Genomic DNA, 20,367 nt, shown 5'->3' on the forward strand with positions numbered 1-20,367 from the left:
AACTTCTTATTATACTTAGGACAACAACACTTAAAATAAAACATCATAAAAGTGTAAAATATAGGAAGTTTGGCTGGTTAATTACTGATGCTTGGATGCTCAAGGTTCCCACAGCACATGAATGCCCCACAGTTCACGTCATTTGTGTGGTAAAAAGATGCGTGAAGAAGAGTAAACAGGTAATATAATGTTTAAACAGCAGAGGCACATAACTGTGTTATCTTGGTGAAATACACGACATGTTTCTCCAACTATGGACATTAGCCAACAGTATTTTAATTTCAGCTGAGTCCTATACCTTTAAGAAACTGTACAAAAGTTGATCCTTTTGAAGATGGCAGGTTATAAATGTACTGGAGTTGTACTTTTAGAAAAGCATCTCTGATTTCACAGCCTCTGTTTCTTGTGACCTGGAGACCTCCATGGTGGCAGCCAGAGGTTTCATTACATCACCTGAAAGCTGAGCGCTCTCTTACGGTAAATGTCGACGAACTGCAGCATAGTCTAGCCCAGGGGAAGCTTCAGCAAAACTTGCTCCACTTAACGGCTTGACATTTGTATAGCAGCTTAGTAACTCTGTGGGATGCCAGACAGACTGCTGCCGAGTGCAAAGCTCTAGATATAATATAAAGTCTAACATAAGAGCTGTGTTTGGTGAAACGTTTAAACCTAAACACAGTTTTCTCGCCTTTTCAACCAAGACGAAACAAAGAACTTAGTTAATATTATCAAAATACTTATGAGCCAAAATCACCAAACCTGAACATCCCCTATAAGACAAGATGAACACCTGGTTGACAGCAGCTGCATTTTCACCTGATGCAACCTTCAAACTTCAAGTGTGAACAGGTCAGACATCGGCAAAAATAGGTCATGGTTCACAATGAGCTCCAGAAATGTGCTCCTAGTTTAAATCCTCGTGGAACATTGGAAGAAGACAAGGGTAGAGGTAAAATTAATCCCAGAGTGCGATGGCTCAATGTGTTTCCAATTCCTTAAAAAAAAAAAAAAAAAAAAAAAAAAAAACTCGTATTGTTACAGTTAAAGGGGAAGACTTTCATGGGGCCAATTTCATGACATAATAACAGGCAGCTTCAAGAATATTACAGTGGAGGAGACGGAGAGGGCAGGGCTCCTTCTGCCAAAGACGTCATCCTCCACAGAACTAGTATGAAACACTGCAGATATAACCATTAAAAATAAGCTGCATCTGGTTCCTGTCAGGTCCTGGAAGTTGCAGTTAGTTTTTGTTTACTCTTTTCAATATGTTTTTAAGCAGGCGGTTCCACAGAGAATGAGGATCTCTTTTGGCAGACACCTGGCAGCGATAACCGGATTTTAACAGCCACCTGGCTACAACGTGATGAATATTAAGTTACACAGAGTCAGCATTCAACAATGTGCACCAGCAAAAATGTAATTAAAATGGGATAATGCTAAGGCAAATTCAATATAGGAGGATTGAGGCTCGGAGCACATGGTTATATAAGTTGCAAGGGTTTTGGCTTCAAACGAACCACCCTGCATGGCAACCACGTCGACAGTCAGAAGGTTTTATAGCTGTGCTGCGTGGCCACACTCGAAGGCATCACAGCCTCCACCTGGCTCTATCACGCCGCCTCTCTGATCTCTCTCCAAGAACTCTGTGTCCTTCTTTGCGCGTCTTTGTAATCTCACTGCAATGAATCACACAAATGGGCATAATGGCGCACACTTTCAGATGGTCTCTGCTCAAAGGCATTCATCAGGTTGCACTCAAGACTTAAACTTCTACTTCGAGCTCTCCTCTGCCTCCGCACACCTGGCCAATTGATGCGCAAAGTGGGCACGATGATCGGATGATTGTTTCGGAAATTAAAAGACTTGTTGGACATAAACCCTCCGTTTATTCTGCCATTGGGGGAAAAGGGTTTCAGATGTGTTTGTGGCATTCAGACCAGACAGCATTTAAATTGCTTGTCGCCTCAAGTTCCAGTTAGACAATGAGGAACAGCTTATTGCATTTGAAGGCTTATTAGATGCAAAAACACATACTGTAGCTACAATAATAATACTGTGTGACAGGATACTAAGCTGCATTACAAAATAATGTACCAGGACTGTGTGTTTGTACATATTTAATGATAATACATTTTACTTATACAGTGCTTTTAAAGACACCCAAAGACACCTTAAATAGATAAAAATTTAATTTGTCATACTCTTATATAAAAGCATCAGTGACTGAGCTGAGTGTTAATTAAAGTAGTTTTAAAAAAGTGAGTTTTGATTTTAAAAAAATATTTTTTTAAGCTGGGGAGGCTGGCTGAGCATTTAATGTCCATGTGGAGAGAATTCCTGAGGGTGGGGCTAATGATGGAGAAGGCTCTTTCACCCCCGACGGAGTTTCAGACATAGACCTACCAGTGTTTATTGAGAATTTGATTGATGTTGTATTGGGTTGCAGAAAAAAAGTTGAACAAAGTGAAACTTTTTTTGCAAGTCAACTCTTTGTTCTATTGCCAGAGTCCTCTGTATCAGTGGAGTGGTCAGATTCGACTGAATGAGGCAGCAACTTTTTTCTGTTGTCAGTCTGAATGCGACCCTAGGTGCTGGATGAGCACTGTGTTTGATGCATACTGATGCCTGAACTCATCCATCATATGTCTGATTGTCCTGTGTCTCCTGCAAAGATCTACTCTAAAAATTAGACATTAAGTTGTTTTCTTGTATAAACTCCAGACAATGTCCATTGAATCAGGTCTGGTCATTGTCTAACATTTGTCTTGTTCTTTCACACATGTACAGTTGCACACAATAGGAGATTGAGTGTGTCAGATGCATTCTCACCTACTGGAAATCCTCTGTTTGGTTTAGGTGAAGGATGGCACCTCAGTAGAGTGTGCAGGACGCACGGCAGAAACATCAACACACTTTCTCGCTCACTGCGAATTCTCCAACAATAGCCTCCTCTTGTCGCACATCGGCTCCATCACACATTACACAGGCTTTGTACTAGGGAGCTGTTTAAAGTCAGTTTAATGTCCAGTCCAACTGACTCAGACATTTGTGTTCTCACATACAGCTCCTCCGGGTAATGTCTAGATAAGTTCAGGGTTGCAGTGCATGTGCGAAAGCCCTATATGAGCACTGAGTCGGCAGCCGGCCACCGGCAGACCAGCCAGCTCAGGGTTGATATAATCAACAGAAAATCCATCCAACTCCTAAAGAGATTGCGTGCTGTGTGCAGCAAATTTAACATGCCAAATGGGTGGATTTTCAGGTCCAGCATTCATTCTCAACAGGAAAGCAGCAGCTACATGGAGAAAAAAAGCAAAGAGTGTGTGTTGAGGAATGTGGAGCAAGCTGGAAAACAAACCTTTCCTGTCGGTGCTGTTGGGGACCTGCGAGGTGTTGATACTCTTGGCGATCTCCTGGTTGGTGGTTTCCTTGGTGACCACTGAGCCTTTGAGCTTACTCTTGGGAGCATCCAGGGCTTTTAGCTTCTTGGCATGTTTGGTCCCCTTGTAGTGGGCCAAGGCCTGGCTCTGTGAGGAGAACAAATAACAGGCTCGATTTAACGCTGGAAAAGCTGAGCACAGGGCCAGGATGAAATGAAATATGAAAACTAAAGGAACACAGACAGAGTCAATGAAGCAGACTAAACGTAATTATTGGGGGCCTGTTGATTCGTCTTTCGTCTCCATCAAAAAATAATATTTGATAATGTTTCTGCCAGAAACAGTGAAAATGCCTCCTCTTAAAAATTGATTTATATACCCAAGTGATGTAATTGAGGTGATCCTTTTTCCCCCAAAAGGCTACATATTGGTAAATGCAGCATTTTACATAGAAACAACATAGAAGGGCTTTATAGCGCAGAGTTTTGCCAGATCAGCCCGTCTTGGTTCCAGCACCTGAGCAGCTGTTGAGATTTCAGTAGTAATGTCCATTCAGTCTGGATATGAGGCTGTTTGCTTTAATTAGAATACCTGGATTGGGAAATTTGTGTGACCCATGATGTTTAATTTATGTAGTGGGCTTCTGCTTAAAAGTCTGAACACGTAGTGCCACCAAGATTCACCTTCACAATAGATTCATCCAGGCACACAAGAAGTGGGACATATGCAAAGACTTTCAGCTGTCCTTGTTTTCCTCTGCACACCTCCCTGCACACTTTGCCTGTGGCAAGAATGAGGGTAACAGGAGGGATGCAATTGCCTCATGGAATTAAAAAAAAAAAAAAAAAAAAAAAAAACGTCACCAAACTACACAACCCCAGAAGACATCTTTATTTATGGGCCACGGTGGGGATATTCACTGAGGACCATTCAAGGTAGTATCTCTACATTACAGTATAAGCAAAGTGTCCATTGTTTGAGCAATGGTCAGATTGTTTTGAGTGTGAGAAAATAAGCTCTTGGTCTTATAACAAAGCTCTCATAGCATTGTGTTTTGGATGCTTATCACTTAAATTGGTCTAATTTATTTGATTGTGAACTTTGGATAATGACTTCAGAGGGCGTACAAGAGGATTTGACAAGTTAATAGAATCAGACAAGAGGTTTCATTACAAAATGGAATTAACGTAGCCAGAAATTCATAGTTTAATAATTTTGTTGGCAAAGGTTGTGAAATCTTCAAATTGCCTTAGTATTTTCCCTTCATCCCAGAAACCATTATTTGGATGAGGCGTCACATTTCTAAATAGAGTACACATCTTTTCCTGGCACGAAAACGATCCATTTTGACCCACATTCATCACTCTCCAGGTACCGAAGACATAACTTATTTTTTTGTCATGAGACCAAGGTGATATGGATGGGTGTTTAATGGGACTACAGCAATAATTCATCTTTCATTAGAGCAATGAAGTGGAGGAATTGCCTGAACTCCAAGTCTGACACGGGTATGATTAAAACTGGGAAGGAAATCATTTGTTTTCCTTGCAGGTGCTCAGTGAGAGGGGAAAAACATCAAATAAACCAGACTCGCAGGGTTGTTCTAGGATTTAGAGAGGCTGTCTGAAAACTGAAAGGTCGCAGTTTGAATCCCTGTGTATCCATTGACGGGCGTACACTCATGATCAAGACGACCCCTTTGGGGGCTGTAAGTAAAACCGCAACAAGTGTCAGATAAATGCTGGAAATGCAGCTCTGCTGTTAAGTTGAAAAAAAATAGTGTTGTCTGATTTACTTCTCTCTCCAGATATAACAAATGTTAGTTTTTACAAAGAACAGTTTAAGTATTTCACATTTGGACATGTCTGTAGAAGTTAACATACAGTAAACTTCACTTTATAAATGTTTTTTCTATTTCACATATTGATTTCATCTCTGGATAAGCGCCAATGTCACTTTTTCCGTAGAAGTCTTGACGTTTCTGTAACATTTAATGAGTGCAATCATGTTAGTGGAGAGTCAACAGCAGAACAAGGCTAATACACAAAGAAGGATATTGAATGTGTATCTTCTTCTGCCTTCTTGAAGCTGCACTATTCTATGTTAACATTGGTTCAAATAATTATGTGTAACCTATTGTGAAAGGAGTCACTCGCGATGACGAACTCACAGAAAATAATAAGAAACTTATTGAGGTTGAGGTTCCCCTCAACCCTCAACTTCAGACCTTTAACTTTGTCCTTGCAAAATATTTGATCCAGAATCTTAGTGGTGAAGGGCGCATTTCTGAACTCCTGCAGCTGGCGAGCTAGCTGCTAATTAGCTAGCCAGCTGAGCTAGTTCCTGGAGATTCTCTTTACTCTCTCTAATTTCCTGTTTTCTTCCCTTCTCCCTGGCATTTTGTTGTGTTATATTGCATCATTCTTTGTGACAAAAAAGTTCCTGAAGATGGAAAATAAAACTTTCCAAATTAATTAGCTTGCTAACGGTTAACAAACTCGACAAAACAAAGTCAAATAATGCAGCTTTAAGACAGAACTTAAGAGTTTGTGTCAAATAGTTTGTATCCAAGTTGGAAGGACTTGGCCACAATCTCTCCTCCTCTCCTCTGGAGGTAGATTGCAGCCATTCACCTTCTCTGCAGAGAAAATGATGCACTGCAGTCTGCTCCTCTTGTTGGCAGCAGTGTAGCAGATGGTGATGTAGGGGGTGTAGGAGCTGATGTTTAGCACCCGCTTTAGGTCCTGTGTGATGTGGAATTAGTCCACAGTGGTTTATGGAGGCACCCACCCACCTGGAGACGAACTCATCCTCACCAGAGATGAGTCCAGTGAGGGTGGTATTATCGACAGGACTGATGACAGGAGGTGTTGGTGTGCAGGGAGAAGAAGCAGGATGCAGCATTGAGGGGATCCGGTGCTGATGGTCCGGTAGTCGGTGACATGTTTCCCCAGTGTCATGTGCTGCTTCCTGTCAGACAGGAAGTCAGTGATCCCCCTGCAGGTGGAGTCATACGTAGCTGGGAGAGCTCGTCCTGCAGCTGAGCCGCGATGACTAGTCTACAAAAACAATCCTGGCATAGGTTCCTGAGGAATCCAGGTTCTGGAGGATGAAGTGTGGAGCCATGGTGGGGTCCAGGAGTGGGTCGCCGATGGCTTTGAGGTGGGACAGCACTGCGGTCCTTTGTTATTAAGGCACAGGTACGATGGTGGAGGCATGTCTCTAGTGAGGCGTTAAAGATGTCTGTGAATGCTGGAGCGAGCTGATCAGCACAGTGCCTCAGGGTGGATGGAGGTGGTCCGGACGCTTTGTGGGTGATCTGCCTGTTAATGTCCCTCTCTGTGGTTGGGGAGGAGGGGGGCTCTGAGGTGCAGGAGGTGAAGTTAGTGGGCTGCAGCTGCTGGATGGAGTCACGGGGGAAGGCGTAGTAATGATATTTTCATGTTGTACCTTGTGTTCAGCTTTAAATACTACATGTAGAGAGGTCGAGTGGGCAGGAGGGGGGGGGGGGGGGTTTGGGGGGGCAGCAGAAAACAAGACAAACTTGAAGTGTCCAGTTAAAATGAATGAAAGCTTTGTCCAGAAATCTGGACATTCTTTATTAGAAAAGAAACCATCTGAGAAATCACATGTTTGGAAATTGAATTAGAACGTCAAACTGGCCATTGTCTGAAAAATGAATATTTTAGGTATCAAGATGAGGGGGTTGACGTTCAGGAACATGTTGTTCTGGCTTTATAATTTAGTTAACTAGTGTGATTTAAATAAAACAGACCAATTTCTTGCATAAAAACAGTCCCATTTTTGGTGGTCAGACTCGCTCAGAAAGGGCCAGAGGCTGAACTCTCAGGCTGAAAGTTTACAAGTATTAAAGCTCTTTATATGCATATTGATTAAATCCTGCTCTCACGAGGCTCCAGCAACTGTTTATTAATTTGATATCCAAATAAAATTATCTCCAAAACCCAACATTGATGTAATGGAGGGTTCAATCATTTTTATTTGTGGAATAGTTTACTCAGTTCTTTCTCTCTGTGGATTTAATCCATTTTTTATTTGTGGAGTTGGAGTCATTTTTATTTGGAGTACTGAGTTTATGCACCGTTTTTAGGCAGTCATAAATCTTTATGACCCAGATTCACAGAGAATATACCAACTTGTGTTGGCAGTAGTATCATCAGGATGCAGGACGGTGTCTTTGAAGGGAACAGAGAATAGAGATTGAAGTCTAAGGGGTTGTTCACCTTATAAAGAGCTGGAGATCCTCCTGGTTGTTACAGCATCATCACTCCTATACATATGTAAAAACACACCCATACACATTCCTGTGGTTAAGTTACGACCCCATGCAAACAATCTGAAGTCACATCAGAGAGGTCATTGTTTTAACCATAACACCCGGTGCTGCTGCATCTGTGGGGGAGCAAGATCAGGTATCACGGGAAGGAGCCACGCCTCAGGCTGATTCATTGTGTGAGTCAAATGTGGCGTGACTGGTGTCTCAACCAAATGGAAATAAACACATTATTAAAATACATTTCCCAGCACCTGGTCATTTCTGAGAATATTTATATCTTCCCTCAATAAAGTTACACCAAAAATGATTTTTTTTGTCGCTGGGTTGCCTCAGAACTGAGAAAACTTTCAAGAAATCATTAATTTCTCGTCTAAGAATGAGTGTTTGATGCAAAGTAGAAACTTTCAGCAATTTTTTTCAGCCATGAAATCAACCATCAAAATCCAAAATCCTCCATTACAAGTAAAAGGTCTGTGCTCAAACTTCTCCTGAAGTGTAAAAGTGTTTGTTTTGCAGGAAAATGGGACTATGAAAGATAAAGTACAATTAAATAGTTAAATCTGATGCATCACTATGTAAGTAGCAGTTTACTGTTTTAGTGGCGCTAGTTTTAACTTAATATAAAGTCAGACAGTTTAATCCAGTAACTGAAAGCCTAAGAGTTGTGAGCCTCTCCAAAGGCTCACAAGATAAATGTGGTGGAGGAGAAGGAGTCATGAGACAATTAATGGGGTAAGACAGAAAATAAAACAAAGCTTTGCTACACCAATTTATATTCATTATTGGATTTTTTCCTAATCATTTTTTTTGTAAAAATGTAAACGAAACCATATGAGAGGTTTAGAGGGGAGATGTCTCTTTGGTTAAATAAACTCCTGGAAACAATAAAATGTAAACCACTGTAATAGACATGACACAGCTGTTTGTAAGAGGCTCACAAGCTAAAATTGTTAGCAATCACCAATTTAACCTTTGACAGTGTTTTTCCTGTTATAAGCCATCATATTTTTTTATGTTATTTCTCAGTGTTTCCCTTTGGAATTGTTGTGGGATATAAATACCTGAGTAAAACAAGTGAATAAAAATAGTTTTTAAGTGTTTTCCAGTATTTTCCAAAACTGGTCAATCAAATAGCCACAAAATACGACAGGAAGTGTTTTGTTGTAAAAAAAATATGTAATATAAAATTCAGGCAAAATCAGCAGAACATGCTGTATAAACACAGGTTACAAAAGAGTGGACACATTTCAAAATTTAAAATGAGGTTGAAAAAATGCAGTCAAGACTAACATGAGGGTCTGTCCTGTGAACCACAGGCCTTGTGAGAAATAGTTCAAATGATGCTGCCTTTTTTGTTTGCAATCTGACAGCACAGGACTGACGAGAAAACCATGCCCAGAATCATCAAGATGCCGAATCCAAACGCAGTCCCGATGAGCGAGTACGAGACTCTGTCCAGCCACGTCATGATGTATGTCATACACGGTGTCGCGTAAACATGACGTCCGTCCAGAAAGGTGCAGTTCCTGGAGGTGTCGGTGCAGGTGCAAGAGTTGGGCACAACCGTGGAGTTTCCCCAGTCAAGATGTCCCACAAAGAGTCCACAGCAGAAGCTGTTCTTTTCCAGCTCCCGAAGAGAGTCCTGAACATCCAGCGGCTGTTCGCTCAGGGGGAGCAGCTGCTTCAGGCGTTCCTTCACCACCTTCTGGGCGGCCTCCGTTCTGGATATAGCTCCCAACACACCCACAGCCAGCATCATGAGGAACATGGAGAGCAGGCCCAGGAAGAACAGCGCGAGCACGCACCGGTTCTCTCGAATCGCTCCACAGCAGCCCAGGAAGCCGAAAATCAGAGTCACGGCGCCGATGAATACCAGGAGGTTTATGGCTGGGAGAAGTTCATCAGTGATCTGGTAGTCTGCTCTGTTCTTCTGGACGTGTATGGATATAGAAAGAAGAGTGATTCCGCTCACAAAAAACAAAAAGTTGAAGGTAAAAAGCAGGTATTTGATAACCTTGTTGACCATCATTGTTCAACTCCTCTATCGAGCCACAGCCACTGACCACTGCACCACTGGGTGCTTCAATATAAGGAGGCAGCTGTCAGAGTGGGTGGGAACTTTTAACCCATTTAACTTTTGGGACTTTTTTGGGGGGGGGGGGGGGGTGAGCTTGTTGAAAGCAGAGCACAATGAAAACTGACCTGAGATGGGAGAGAAAAGCTGTTCTGCCAGTTTTACAAACTATCCAATGTCACCACGTCCGGATGAGGCTGTGACAAATGATGCCTCTTTTCAAACAAATGCTCCAGAAACTGAGGAGCCACAGGAACTAAACTTAGGAGACGTAAACAAATAAAAAGCTGCAAACATTAGCCCACTGAGTTCAATAACAGATTACCCCTTTGTCTGACTTTGACTTGGGCTCCTCTTCCTCATTGTTTACAGTCCCACAGATTCCACTGCTGCTTTTCTAAACATAATTGTAATAATTGCAAAATCAACCCTTTTTTTCCCCTTTGAACCTTTTTTTTTCTTTTCTTCTGAATTGATTTAAATCCAGTGTGTAGAAGTATTGAAAGGAGGAATGTGACAAAACACAGAAATGACCATAAAACATTGTTTTTGTACCAAATCATAAAATAGCTCATGTTCTATATTTTATATGGGCAATTTAAGGACAAATACATGTTATGTGAGGAAGAATTACTTCTAAGTCGTATTTAATAAAATTGCGCTGCCAATCACACATGTAAAACATGAAAATCTATTGTATTTAGACATGATTAACAGCTGAGGTCACTGAATGGTTGTAAAATAAATATGCAATTAAATTACATTGATCTGTTTTGTGATTTATTTATTGTATTTATTTGTTTTCAAGGATTATTATTGATTGATTATTATCCTTTGTTTTTAATGTCAACACATCACATTAAGTTTAATCAAACTTAAGTTTGTGTGTACTCAGTGCTTTATTACTGGGTGAATTAAGGTGTAAATTGAAGCAGTCTGAGGTTTGTGTTTGACTTGTGAGCACTGGAAGTTCCTGAACCATCAGAAAGTAGCTACCTCCAGAGCCGGGACTGTTACGAGGCCTCAAACTATGGCAGAATTAAAAATGCAACCCTGGTTCCTCCAGTCGAGGTGGGTCATATTCTCCAGTTCTAAAAACGGATCTGGCCTCTTCAAAAAAATCCCTGTGTTAGATATGACCCTTAAATAAGAAGTGACACGTACATTTCGTCATGTCTGCTCCAAGAAATCCCTTCTGGATTATCAGCTCGTAAAAAAACCACAGGCCTCAAAATGAAACAGGGTTAATTTGCAAAAACATGAGTCAAGATAAGGAGACACAGAGAGCGCTGTAAATGCATCAAACGTAAACTAGTATTAAAGCGTACCCTGTTAAGGGGGCAGAGCAAACTGCCCAGTGACTCACGCCAGCTACAGACTTTAATCCAGTTTATGATCTACACTCGTAAACATGAAATCTAGTAAAACAGAAACATCTTAAAATCTCTCAAAACAGAAAAGTTCTTTTCTCTTTACGATCTCAGGCCATTAAGTCTGTTTACAAACAGCCCCCCCCCCCCCCCCCCCCCCACAGAATTGCAGAACACCACTGGCAGGTCCTGTTTCCTGCTCTGCATCATCATCATCTCAGTCCAAGCTGCAGTTTCACATTATGATAAACTGTCACTGGGGAAAATTAAGACTCTTCTGCTGAAGCTGTGGCCTAATTAAATAAGAAAAAAAAACACCCTCAGGGTATTTCAGGCTGTTTATAATTAGACCTGTTGATTGACAGGTAAACATGGGCTCTATCTTTCTAATGAAGCATTAGAATTAACAGCTGATGGACAATAAACATATACTGAGATAGATTCGCTCGTGTAAAACATAATAACCTCATCCTGAGTAATCACCGACACATTCGGTGTTAGAAATGGACTGATTACTCCTTTAATGAAAGAGCAGTGACACTGCCATTTAGGGATGCTACTGATTTAACAACATGCAGCAGCGGATGTTATTTTCTTTTCAGAATTTTTTGATTACTTTCAAAATGGGATGGAAATTAGGCGCGAGGGAAATCGAAACCCATCTGCCGGTCCATCAGTTAGAATTGGCGAGCTAGTATTAATGCAGTACATTTCATTAGGTCGTATTGTGGGGAAGCGTGTGCGAGTTCGTAACGCCGTCTTCCACCTGTAATCTGTTCTGAACACGAAGACATTCTGGTGTGATGGTAAAGGTAAAGAACAGAGATCCCATCATCATCAAGCTTGGGTTAGGACGAATGCAAAGAATGCTACACAAGTAAACACCCTGAATTACGATTGTCGCCATTTTCAGACACCGTGCTCTTGAACTCCTCAACACAAAACAGCCAGGGTACTTAGCGAAGTCCCCTCTGTTGTTTTGTCATTGTTAAGGTAATGATACCTTGTGGATTCCTAGAGACAGCTCACTGATGTCTGCCATTGATATTTTGAGACTGTTTTCATCCTGCAAAGAAAACAATCGCTCATTTAACACGTGTCGACGACCGCGTCTGGGTGTAACCTCGACCCATTCTGGGCCCAGAGGCAGGTAACCAGAATACCTCATTATCACCTGCTGTGTGTTTTGTTCTCTCTCTCTCTCTCTCTCTCTCTCTCTCTCTCTCTCTCTCTCTCTCTCTCTCTCTCTCTCTCTCTCTCTCTCTCTCTCTCTCACTTACTTGGCTTTTAATTGCATTCTGGGCAGATAAATAGACGGTGATGGGGTGTGAAGAGGGTAATCTCTCCCTCCAGGTGCTCCACAGATTCTGGCGAGTCTGCCTCAGATGGGAGACTGGTTGAACAGAACCTCTGGAGTTTTCTCAGTGTTGAAATACAGAAACCTAATTCCAGTTTTGGCTGCTGAGACATTCGTCCAACATGACTGTACCTATTCTACACTTTTCATTTAGACTGCAAGCAGACACTGTATAATGGGGACCATAATATGATAAATTAGGTAAGGCTTCCTTCATTGTGTTTGGGGAACTCTTCCTCCAGACTAGAGCCAGTGTTGTCAATTTATGCTTGTTTAATACCAACATGGGTGTCTGTTGCTGCAGCTTCCGTGGAGCCTGTGATATTGAGATAAATTACCACCGCAGAGTGAAAAATTAATTCAAGAAAAAAACAGCCAGTAAGACTTCTGATGTTTGTTCTGGTATCAGAAGAAATGTCGCCTTTTCAATATCAAGGCAGAACACCTTTCAACATCTTCCCGATTTAATTAAGGTGAAGCTCAAGGTTAAAGGTCATGGAGTTAACTGAGGCCACGCACATTCAGAAAACCTGTATAGGTGAATATGGAAACATAGAATTTCGACCTGGAACAGAGATCATTGTCGTCAATAAATTGTCATTGACACCTAAACAACTGTTACGTTGTCAACTTTCTGATTAACATTAAAAAAAAAATTTAAAAGGGGTGCAAACATATGAGAAACCAAACAATGAAAAAAAAACAAAAACAGTTCTAATATTATGTGTTATAACAGAAAAATAACCAGAGAAAACAAGCACACACTAAAAAAACAGCTTGCAAACCAAGCTTCAATTCTCCTTTTCGACCTTCTGTCCACTCGGGTACAAACGCCACCGTTGTGGAAGTAAATTACAGAAAACAAGCAGCAGACCAGCAACAATTACATTTCAAACAAAACCATCTCCTTGAGATATAGTGGAGCCATAAACAACAGCACACTGAAGGATAATTCAGTACCTGATTTAATTAGAATTAGATTCAGCTCAAGAGGTTAAAAAGAGCCATTTCTTCACTTAATGTATTATATCACTTAGTGTCTTGTATAGGCTGTTGTTCAGAGATGGTTTATTGGATGCGACTCTCTCCTCTCGACCATGTTGTACCATGATGGATCTGACTTTACAAAGCTAATAAAACCCAGACACTAACTGGTTTTCCAACACCTACAGCATTGTGACACTGTTTTTTTTTTCTCACATCTGTTCGTCCATCTGACTAAGAAAAAACACACAGTAATAGCAAAATTGCAGCTGACAATGTGTGATTTCTATCAACCTTTTGTTATCTGATCCACAGTGAACACCAGCACCTACAGAAGAGTGAATACATGTGTTGTGTTCCAGCTCTTTGCTGGGGCTAAATCCTCCTGTGACTCACCTGTTTTCTCTTCCCTCTCAGCTACAGGAGAAATTCAATTAAATACCCCACAGTCTGTTTAGTGTCACTTCTCATAGATATCTATATCTACATTTATTTAATTTTATTCATATTTCTCTTGCATTTTAATTTCATCATCTCAGTATGTTGCATGTTCATTTGCATACTCTGCTTAAAAGCTTATTTCTTTATCACTTGTGTGTTTTACTACAATAATATACGTTAATATGAACATCATAGCTAGTGCAAAACAAGGCTCATTCACCACTTGAATCTTTTTAACTCATTCTTTGGTAACATGTTTGCTTCTGCCTACAAATCAATTTCAATACTAAGATTCGTCTAACTGAATTTTTAAAGTTCCTCTCCAGAAATGTTTTAAGCTTTGTGTAAATACTCTGCTATGATTAATGTGTTGTTTAACATAGTTTCAAAAACTGGGTCTGGAAGCACATCTACTCTTCCTCTGAAAAATCTGCATCAAGTCTTGTGCTCTGCCCACCACCGCTGCTAGGGCTAGTTTTTCTTTTTTTGTAGTTATTTGTTTATGTTTTTTGTTAGCTTGTAACTGGCAGTGGCTGACACAGTGTTAGTGGTTGTACCAAGGTTTCGGGTTTATTTTTCCTGCCCCCTGTCTCCACATTATCTGTTTTTATGACACTGTCATTACTTCAATGCAGTTCCAGGGTGGAAATACTCCGTCATGACATTGACTGCTTATTTTGCACATGAAATGTCCTGTATTACATAAAAAAAACATCGTATGGACATGTTAACAAGTTTAAAAACTTGATTTTGATCGGAGGGAGTTTTTAATTTATAGGTCAGAATAAAAGCTTATTCAAATGCTGTTTCCTTTTATTCAAATTCAAACAAGTTGTTCACATTCTACCCAAAACTTCTGCTTTGTCATTCAAAAATATTTTTAAGTTCCTTCAGCTCTGCCTTGTAGTGCAGAAGCTGCACCTGCTCATTATTACCATCATCACATTCATGAATAGTTTTATTTTCAATCAGCTTGTAATTTTGTGCTCATGGGGACCGACGAAGACACCCTGGCATTTTATATTAAGTTTATTCCTGCAGCTGACTGACAACAGAGAACATTCAGTTGGGCAGTGATTGTTTATATTAATATTCACGTTGGGGAGCACACAGTGAAAAACTAGACTAGAGTCTACAGCCTCACAGAGTGAGCATCTCTGTGTTGTTAATCATGTTTACCACATTCCCAATCCTTGTGTCCCAAATCTGTGCTACATATATACTCCAGGCTTTTTAGTGTAGCGTGTTTACACTGGAAAAGTGAGGAAAAAAAGTCATATGCTCAAAGCAGACAGTGTTCAGACTAAATACAGCTTTATTTTTATTCAGTGTGCTGTTAATGTGCACTTCCTCAGTCAGTGAAATACACAGAGGGAGTGGAGGAGAAAAAAAACTGCATAAATTGTGGATGGTGAAAAAAAAGTGCTCCAAAAACATCTTGGAAAAAAGTAACTGATCTTAAGAAAGACTTACTGATTGCTTGTGGAGTTTTTGTTTTTTTTTTGTATAAAATATTATACCATAACGACTATGATATGTAGTCATTATAGCACATACTCTATAGAATTAGTATGTATTATGGATTTGGAGTACAGCTATGGTTTAGCATTTTCTAATTATTTCTAAATACAAACAACATCTGATGATGATGGGACTGTCATTAGCTTTGCAAGTATTTAGTAAAAAAAAAGTACTGGACAAATTTAAAAAGTTGACTTGATGACAGGAGTAGAGAAAAAGTCAAGGGATCATTGAAGGGAAATTTGAGATACCAAAGTGTTGGACCAACAGCCCATAGAGCCAGCTAGCACGGCTAAAGCAACACGTTAGCATTTGAATATTTGAATAACAGAACTGTAACAATGTGAAAGACCATGACATGGCTGACACCAGAACAGGTGAAGTTCAAAACAAAAAGGCTATAAAGTTGTCTGCGGTATTTCCTGTTTATTTGCATGTGTCTGTGTTTGGCAGGAGTACTTGTGACTTTTGAACTTTAACTCCTCGGCAGGTGAGAACTCGCTCACCTGTGAGTTGAACCTCAGCTGGCAAACGCTGCAGGAGACGTGCTTCCTCTTGGCGGTGGGAGGGAGGCCGAGGGTGTGATGGAGGACGGCCTTCTGCACCGGGTCCATCTGGAAGGATGGAGAGAGCCACGGAGAGAGGCTAATTAAAACAGTGATAAAGCTGACCTGTAATTCAGCTTGACTCATCCATCCGTTTTTTCCCCTGTGCCAGCTTAAGCGTCCAGAAAGGAGATGCTACAGTTCTACAGAGCTGCGACAGAAAGTGTTTTATGGCAACTCCACAGCTCAGCGGAGGAAGTCGCTGAACACAATTGTTTGCTCCGCCTCAAAAATCATCAGCTGCAAACTCGTCCCCCATCTCTGGCATGTACAAGACCCACGAACAGGTCTAAAAATACTACAGGACTCCTGCCACCTCCCTTTTAATAACTCTCCCCTCAGGGAAAACACTCAAGGCCTTCAAACAAGACATCTCGTTTCCTCAACAGCCCTGGATCAGTGTTTTAAAAATGCAAAGCACTAACTGCTACTGTGTTGCTTTGGATTTTGTATCTTACTGCATTTTAAAGGGGCTGCGGGTGGTGGTGATTGTTGCTTGACAAGAGCTTCAGCCATTGTTGCATTTACAATACAAGAGGTTATAATGCGCCCTCTGAGCAGCACTACAGTGACTCGCTACCGGAAAGTGATGAGACGGGCTGGGGCTAGCTAGTTAGCATGCTAACTTCAGTAGTGGAAAATAGCAGAAATAGAAGCAAAACAAGAGGGTTGCTCTCTGCTACAGGAGACAGCTCTTAGCAAGTAAAGGGATGAAGTTTGATGCTGAACTCACGTTTCTTCTGGACTGGTTAGTAAACAGCTGTTAATGCTAACATTGGCTATGTAGCGATAGCAAAACTTACAAATCCTTTTAAAGCACCAGACATTTTATTTTTATTTTGCCGTAGATATGAAATCTATAGATGTATAAGGTTTTGTGGGATGGGGGTTGTGAGTTATAGGTTTTTATTTCTTGTTGGGATTGTTTGTTGAACATAGAGACAAGAGTCCTAACAGCTAATTTGTGTGACAATAAAGTATTAAATCACTCTCTGGGTTGTAAAGAGAAAACAGGTTGCCTGGAGCCAGATGTCCATCTTTCACTTCAACACGTGATTGAGGCTCTGACTTTAATAAAACACATATCAGGAATTAATTCTCCATTTGCTGACTGGAGGCAAACAGCCTCAGTCTTTTAACATTGGGATATTACTGAAACAGCTGTAAAAGCACGCAAGTGTTTATTATCATCAACAATTCCCCAGAAGAAACAAAAAATAAATTTATTTCGTCTGCTAACTAGTTATGTCTGTGTGGCCACAGCCTGATATTGTTTCTGCATCCTGTTGTCTGAACTAATTTTAGCTTTAACATTGTTGAGCAGGACTTTTGTTTGTCAGATGACCAATATGCAGAGTTGTGCACATGTATTTCCTCTCTGTTATAAGCAAACATGCAAGCACAAAAAACTGCAAAGTGAGTGAGTGCATACGGTGCACTTTCAGCTTCAGGTGCCACTGCCCCCATCATCCTGCACAACAGCCACTGCTACAACCTCCCACCTCTCCCTCCTTTCTCCACCTAGCTGGTCGAGGCAGACAGCCGCCCACCATGAGCCTGGTTCTGTCCAAGGTTCCCACCTGCTAAGAGTTTTTTCGTTGCTTGCTTCCTTTCCTTTTCCTGTGAATAATATAAAGATCACGATCTTGACCTGCTCCATATGAAAAGTGCCCTGAGATGAATTATGTTATGATCTGGCACCATATGAATAAAAGTGACTTGAATTGCTGCACGCTGCCTGTCTGTTTGGTGCAGTCCTCCCTCTGTGAGGCGACACAAATTTAAGGATTGAACAAACACATCTGCCTCCTTGAGAAAAGACTCAATAGACAGCACTTGGCTGGGGAAGGTGAAAAGGTCCAGACACTGTGTGGGAGGATTAATCTACCTTGACAATTGTGCAGCAGAAGGTAGTCACAATGATGTTCTTCTGTTGCTGTCTGTGGACGCTGCTTGGCTGAACTGAAGCTCTTTTCATTATTATTTTGGGTTAAACAGTGTGTGTGTGTGTGTGTGTGTGTGTGTGTGTGTGTGTGTGTGTGTGTGTGTGTGTGTGTGTGTGTGTGCGTGTGTGTGCACACAGGTAGGAAAAGTTTCACAAGATATGACAAACTCTGCTACTTTAAGTCTAAAAGCACAGTAGTTATCATAAGATTTTCATATCACTAAATGTATTTCCCATTCTCTAGTGATGCTGTACGTTGATTGAAACAGCACAATACATCATAATCAGGACTGACATGGTAAATCTGATTGTTTGTCTCAGATTTTTGTGATTTGAATACTTGAATTGATATAAATCTGCTTCATTTTGTAGCAAATAAACCTACAAATACAAAAAGCTTGCTTTCTTCACATTGAATAATCAGAGTTATAAGTTCATGACGTGCACCTCTGACGCAGTAACGCTGGCAGGTTGTAGTTAGTGTTGGTGCTGCAAAGAGCTGGTGCTGAACTGAAAAGTATTTCTGATATTTTCACTGTCAGCCACACTGGCCACAGGCTGGAGGTAAAAACAGGCAAACAATTCCAAAAGGACTGAAGCAGGAAGGCAAGTAATCAGGTGCAGGTGAGAGCAGAGGCTGGAACGCTGCAGCAGCTTGGCAACAAAGACAATGGCACAAAGACTGGCTGGAAACTGGTCTAACTGTGTTTATGCTGTGGGCAAATAACTGCATCCACGTTTTTTTTTTTTTCTACCTCACTTGTGTCTTTTCCTCACGTTTTCATCCCTCCCACTGAAGACGTCAGGAGAGATTCAAGAAAAAGATGTGAGGAGAGAGCAAACTTGTTTTTAGAGAGATGAGACGTCCCGTCCTTTGCACTGAAAGCGACGCCGTCAGTGACTTTTGACGGTTCTGAGTTTGTATTTTCCCACATACACACTGTCCAAATCATAAAGTAGGGCTCAGACTTTCCACCGTCAGCACAGCAGTGTTTTTGTTGAAGTATTTCCATATGTTCTAATCATATGTTTAAACAGTTTGACAAACATCTGCACAGTCATTAAAAACTGCAACTTTTTTTATTTTTTCATCTATTGATTAACTGCACGAAATGAATGAAATTAATTTATAATCGAGGTTGTGATTAGAATAGCCCAATGTTTTAGGAAAAGTGGAAATTAGGAAACTATGTCTCCCGTCATACTGTACAGTTTCTGGAAATTATGAGAAGTAAAATGTACGCCCAACTCTTTTCTCTCAGAATATATTATCCATGACACAGATTAAACAGATCCTGAGAGAAAATATTTCTAATGAATACAGAAAGTTGTTTATTAAAGTTTTATTAATGAGGCCGACAGAACCATTATTTTTAATTTGACAGTGAATCTGAAAAAATGTAAAATTTTGGAGTTTAATCTGTTGAATCTATTACTTGCCTGTCCTCTTCAGTTGGAGGTAAACTCATTGATGGAAACTAGAGCACAGGTGATGTCAAGCACCAAATGAAATGGAAAATTCCAGAGAGAAGGAGAAGAAAGACACTGACAAGACAGAGACAGTGCAGACATCTTCATGACACAAATCCCGTCCAGGAGATGGATGGGGTTTCCCCCAGTATACCATCCACAGGATGACGTGGCTCTGAAGGACTGGTTGGTCTTGGACTGCGCCCCGAAAAAAAATTAAGACAAACAGTCTGGTACTGAGTGAGTGAGAAACAGACTTAGGCAAAAATCTGATAGAGACAAACTGGACCTGAAGCTGAGAAAAGATACAGACTCAGACTCAGAGAAACAGAAGCAGCTTGTGGTGAGGAAACATGACATGGGCCTGAAGGGACTGATGGACTCTGGCACATATACCAAGGTTGAGAAGAAGAGAGGCACTGTATGAAAAACTCTGACTTAGAGGAAATAGCAAGGTTCAGATGGACAGACAGGTTCACAACTGGGTCCAATTTAAAAGTAGAAAGTGGCCCCAGTTGAGAAGATGCAACAGACTCAGGGTCAGATTCAGAAACAGATTCACGGACACAGAGACAGGTCCAGATTTAGACAGGTCCAGATTTAGACAGGTCCAGACTCCGACAGGTCCAGATTTAGACAGGTCCAGACTCCGACAGGTCCAGACACAGAGACAGGTCCAGACACAGAGACAGGTCCAGACTTAGATAAAACAGGCAAGGTCAGGCTCAAGGGATCAGCACACTTTGTCAGAACTGCTTGTTGGGTGGTCCACCTACTTTGGAAACATCTGTGTCCAGCCACTTCTGTAACTTTCACACCCACTTGATGCAGTGTCCAACTATTTCTGTCACTTTTAAAGGGAATAATCAGGTGAGAAACTGTGAAGGTCTCACATCTAAAGGCTGTTGTAATGGGTTGCTGTA

General features: G+C 41.0%; 1 protein-coding gene and 1 pseudogene across 1 annotated transcript in view; both read right to left on the minus strand.

The window, feature by feature from the left end:
- Window positions 1-20,367, minus strand: part of znf385d (zinc finger protein 385D) — a 79,017-nt gene that overhangs the window by 25,184 nt on the left and 33,466 nt on the right. Inside the window, exons 3-4 of the mRNA XM_071469607.1 lie at window positions 15,931-16,038; window positions 3,359-3,527 (exon numbers count right to left, since the gene is read on the minus strand). Coding sequence (XP_071325708.1) covers window positions 3,359-3,527; window positions 15,931-16,038 — 277 coding nt within the window. The remainder of the gene's footprint in view (window positions 1-3,358; window positions 3,528-15,930; window positions 16,039-20,367) is intronic.
- On the minus strand, window positions 6,842-12,286 carry LOC139613190 (tetraspanin-8 pseudogene; annotated as a pseudogene).

This window comes from Trachinotus anak, unplaced genomic scaffold (assembly GCF_046630095.1).
Source record: "Trachinotus anak isolate AG129_WGS33_773 ecotype Australia unplaced genomic scaffold, CSIRO_AGI_Tana_v1 ptg000032l, whole genome shotgun sequence".
NCBI lineage: Eukaryota > Metazoa > Chordata > Actinopteri > Carangiformes > Carangidae > Trachinotus > Trachinotus anak.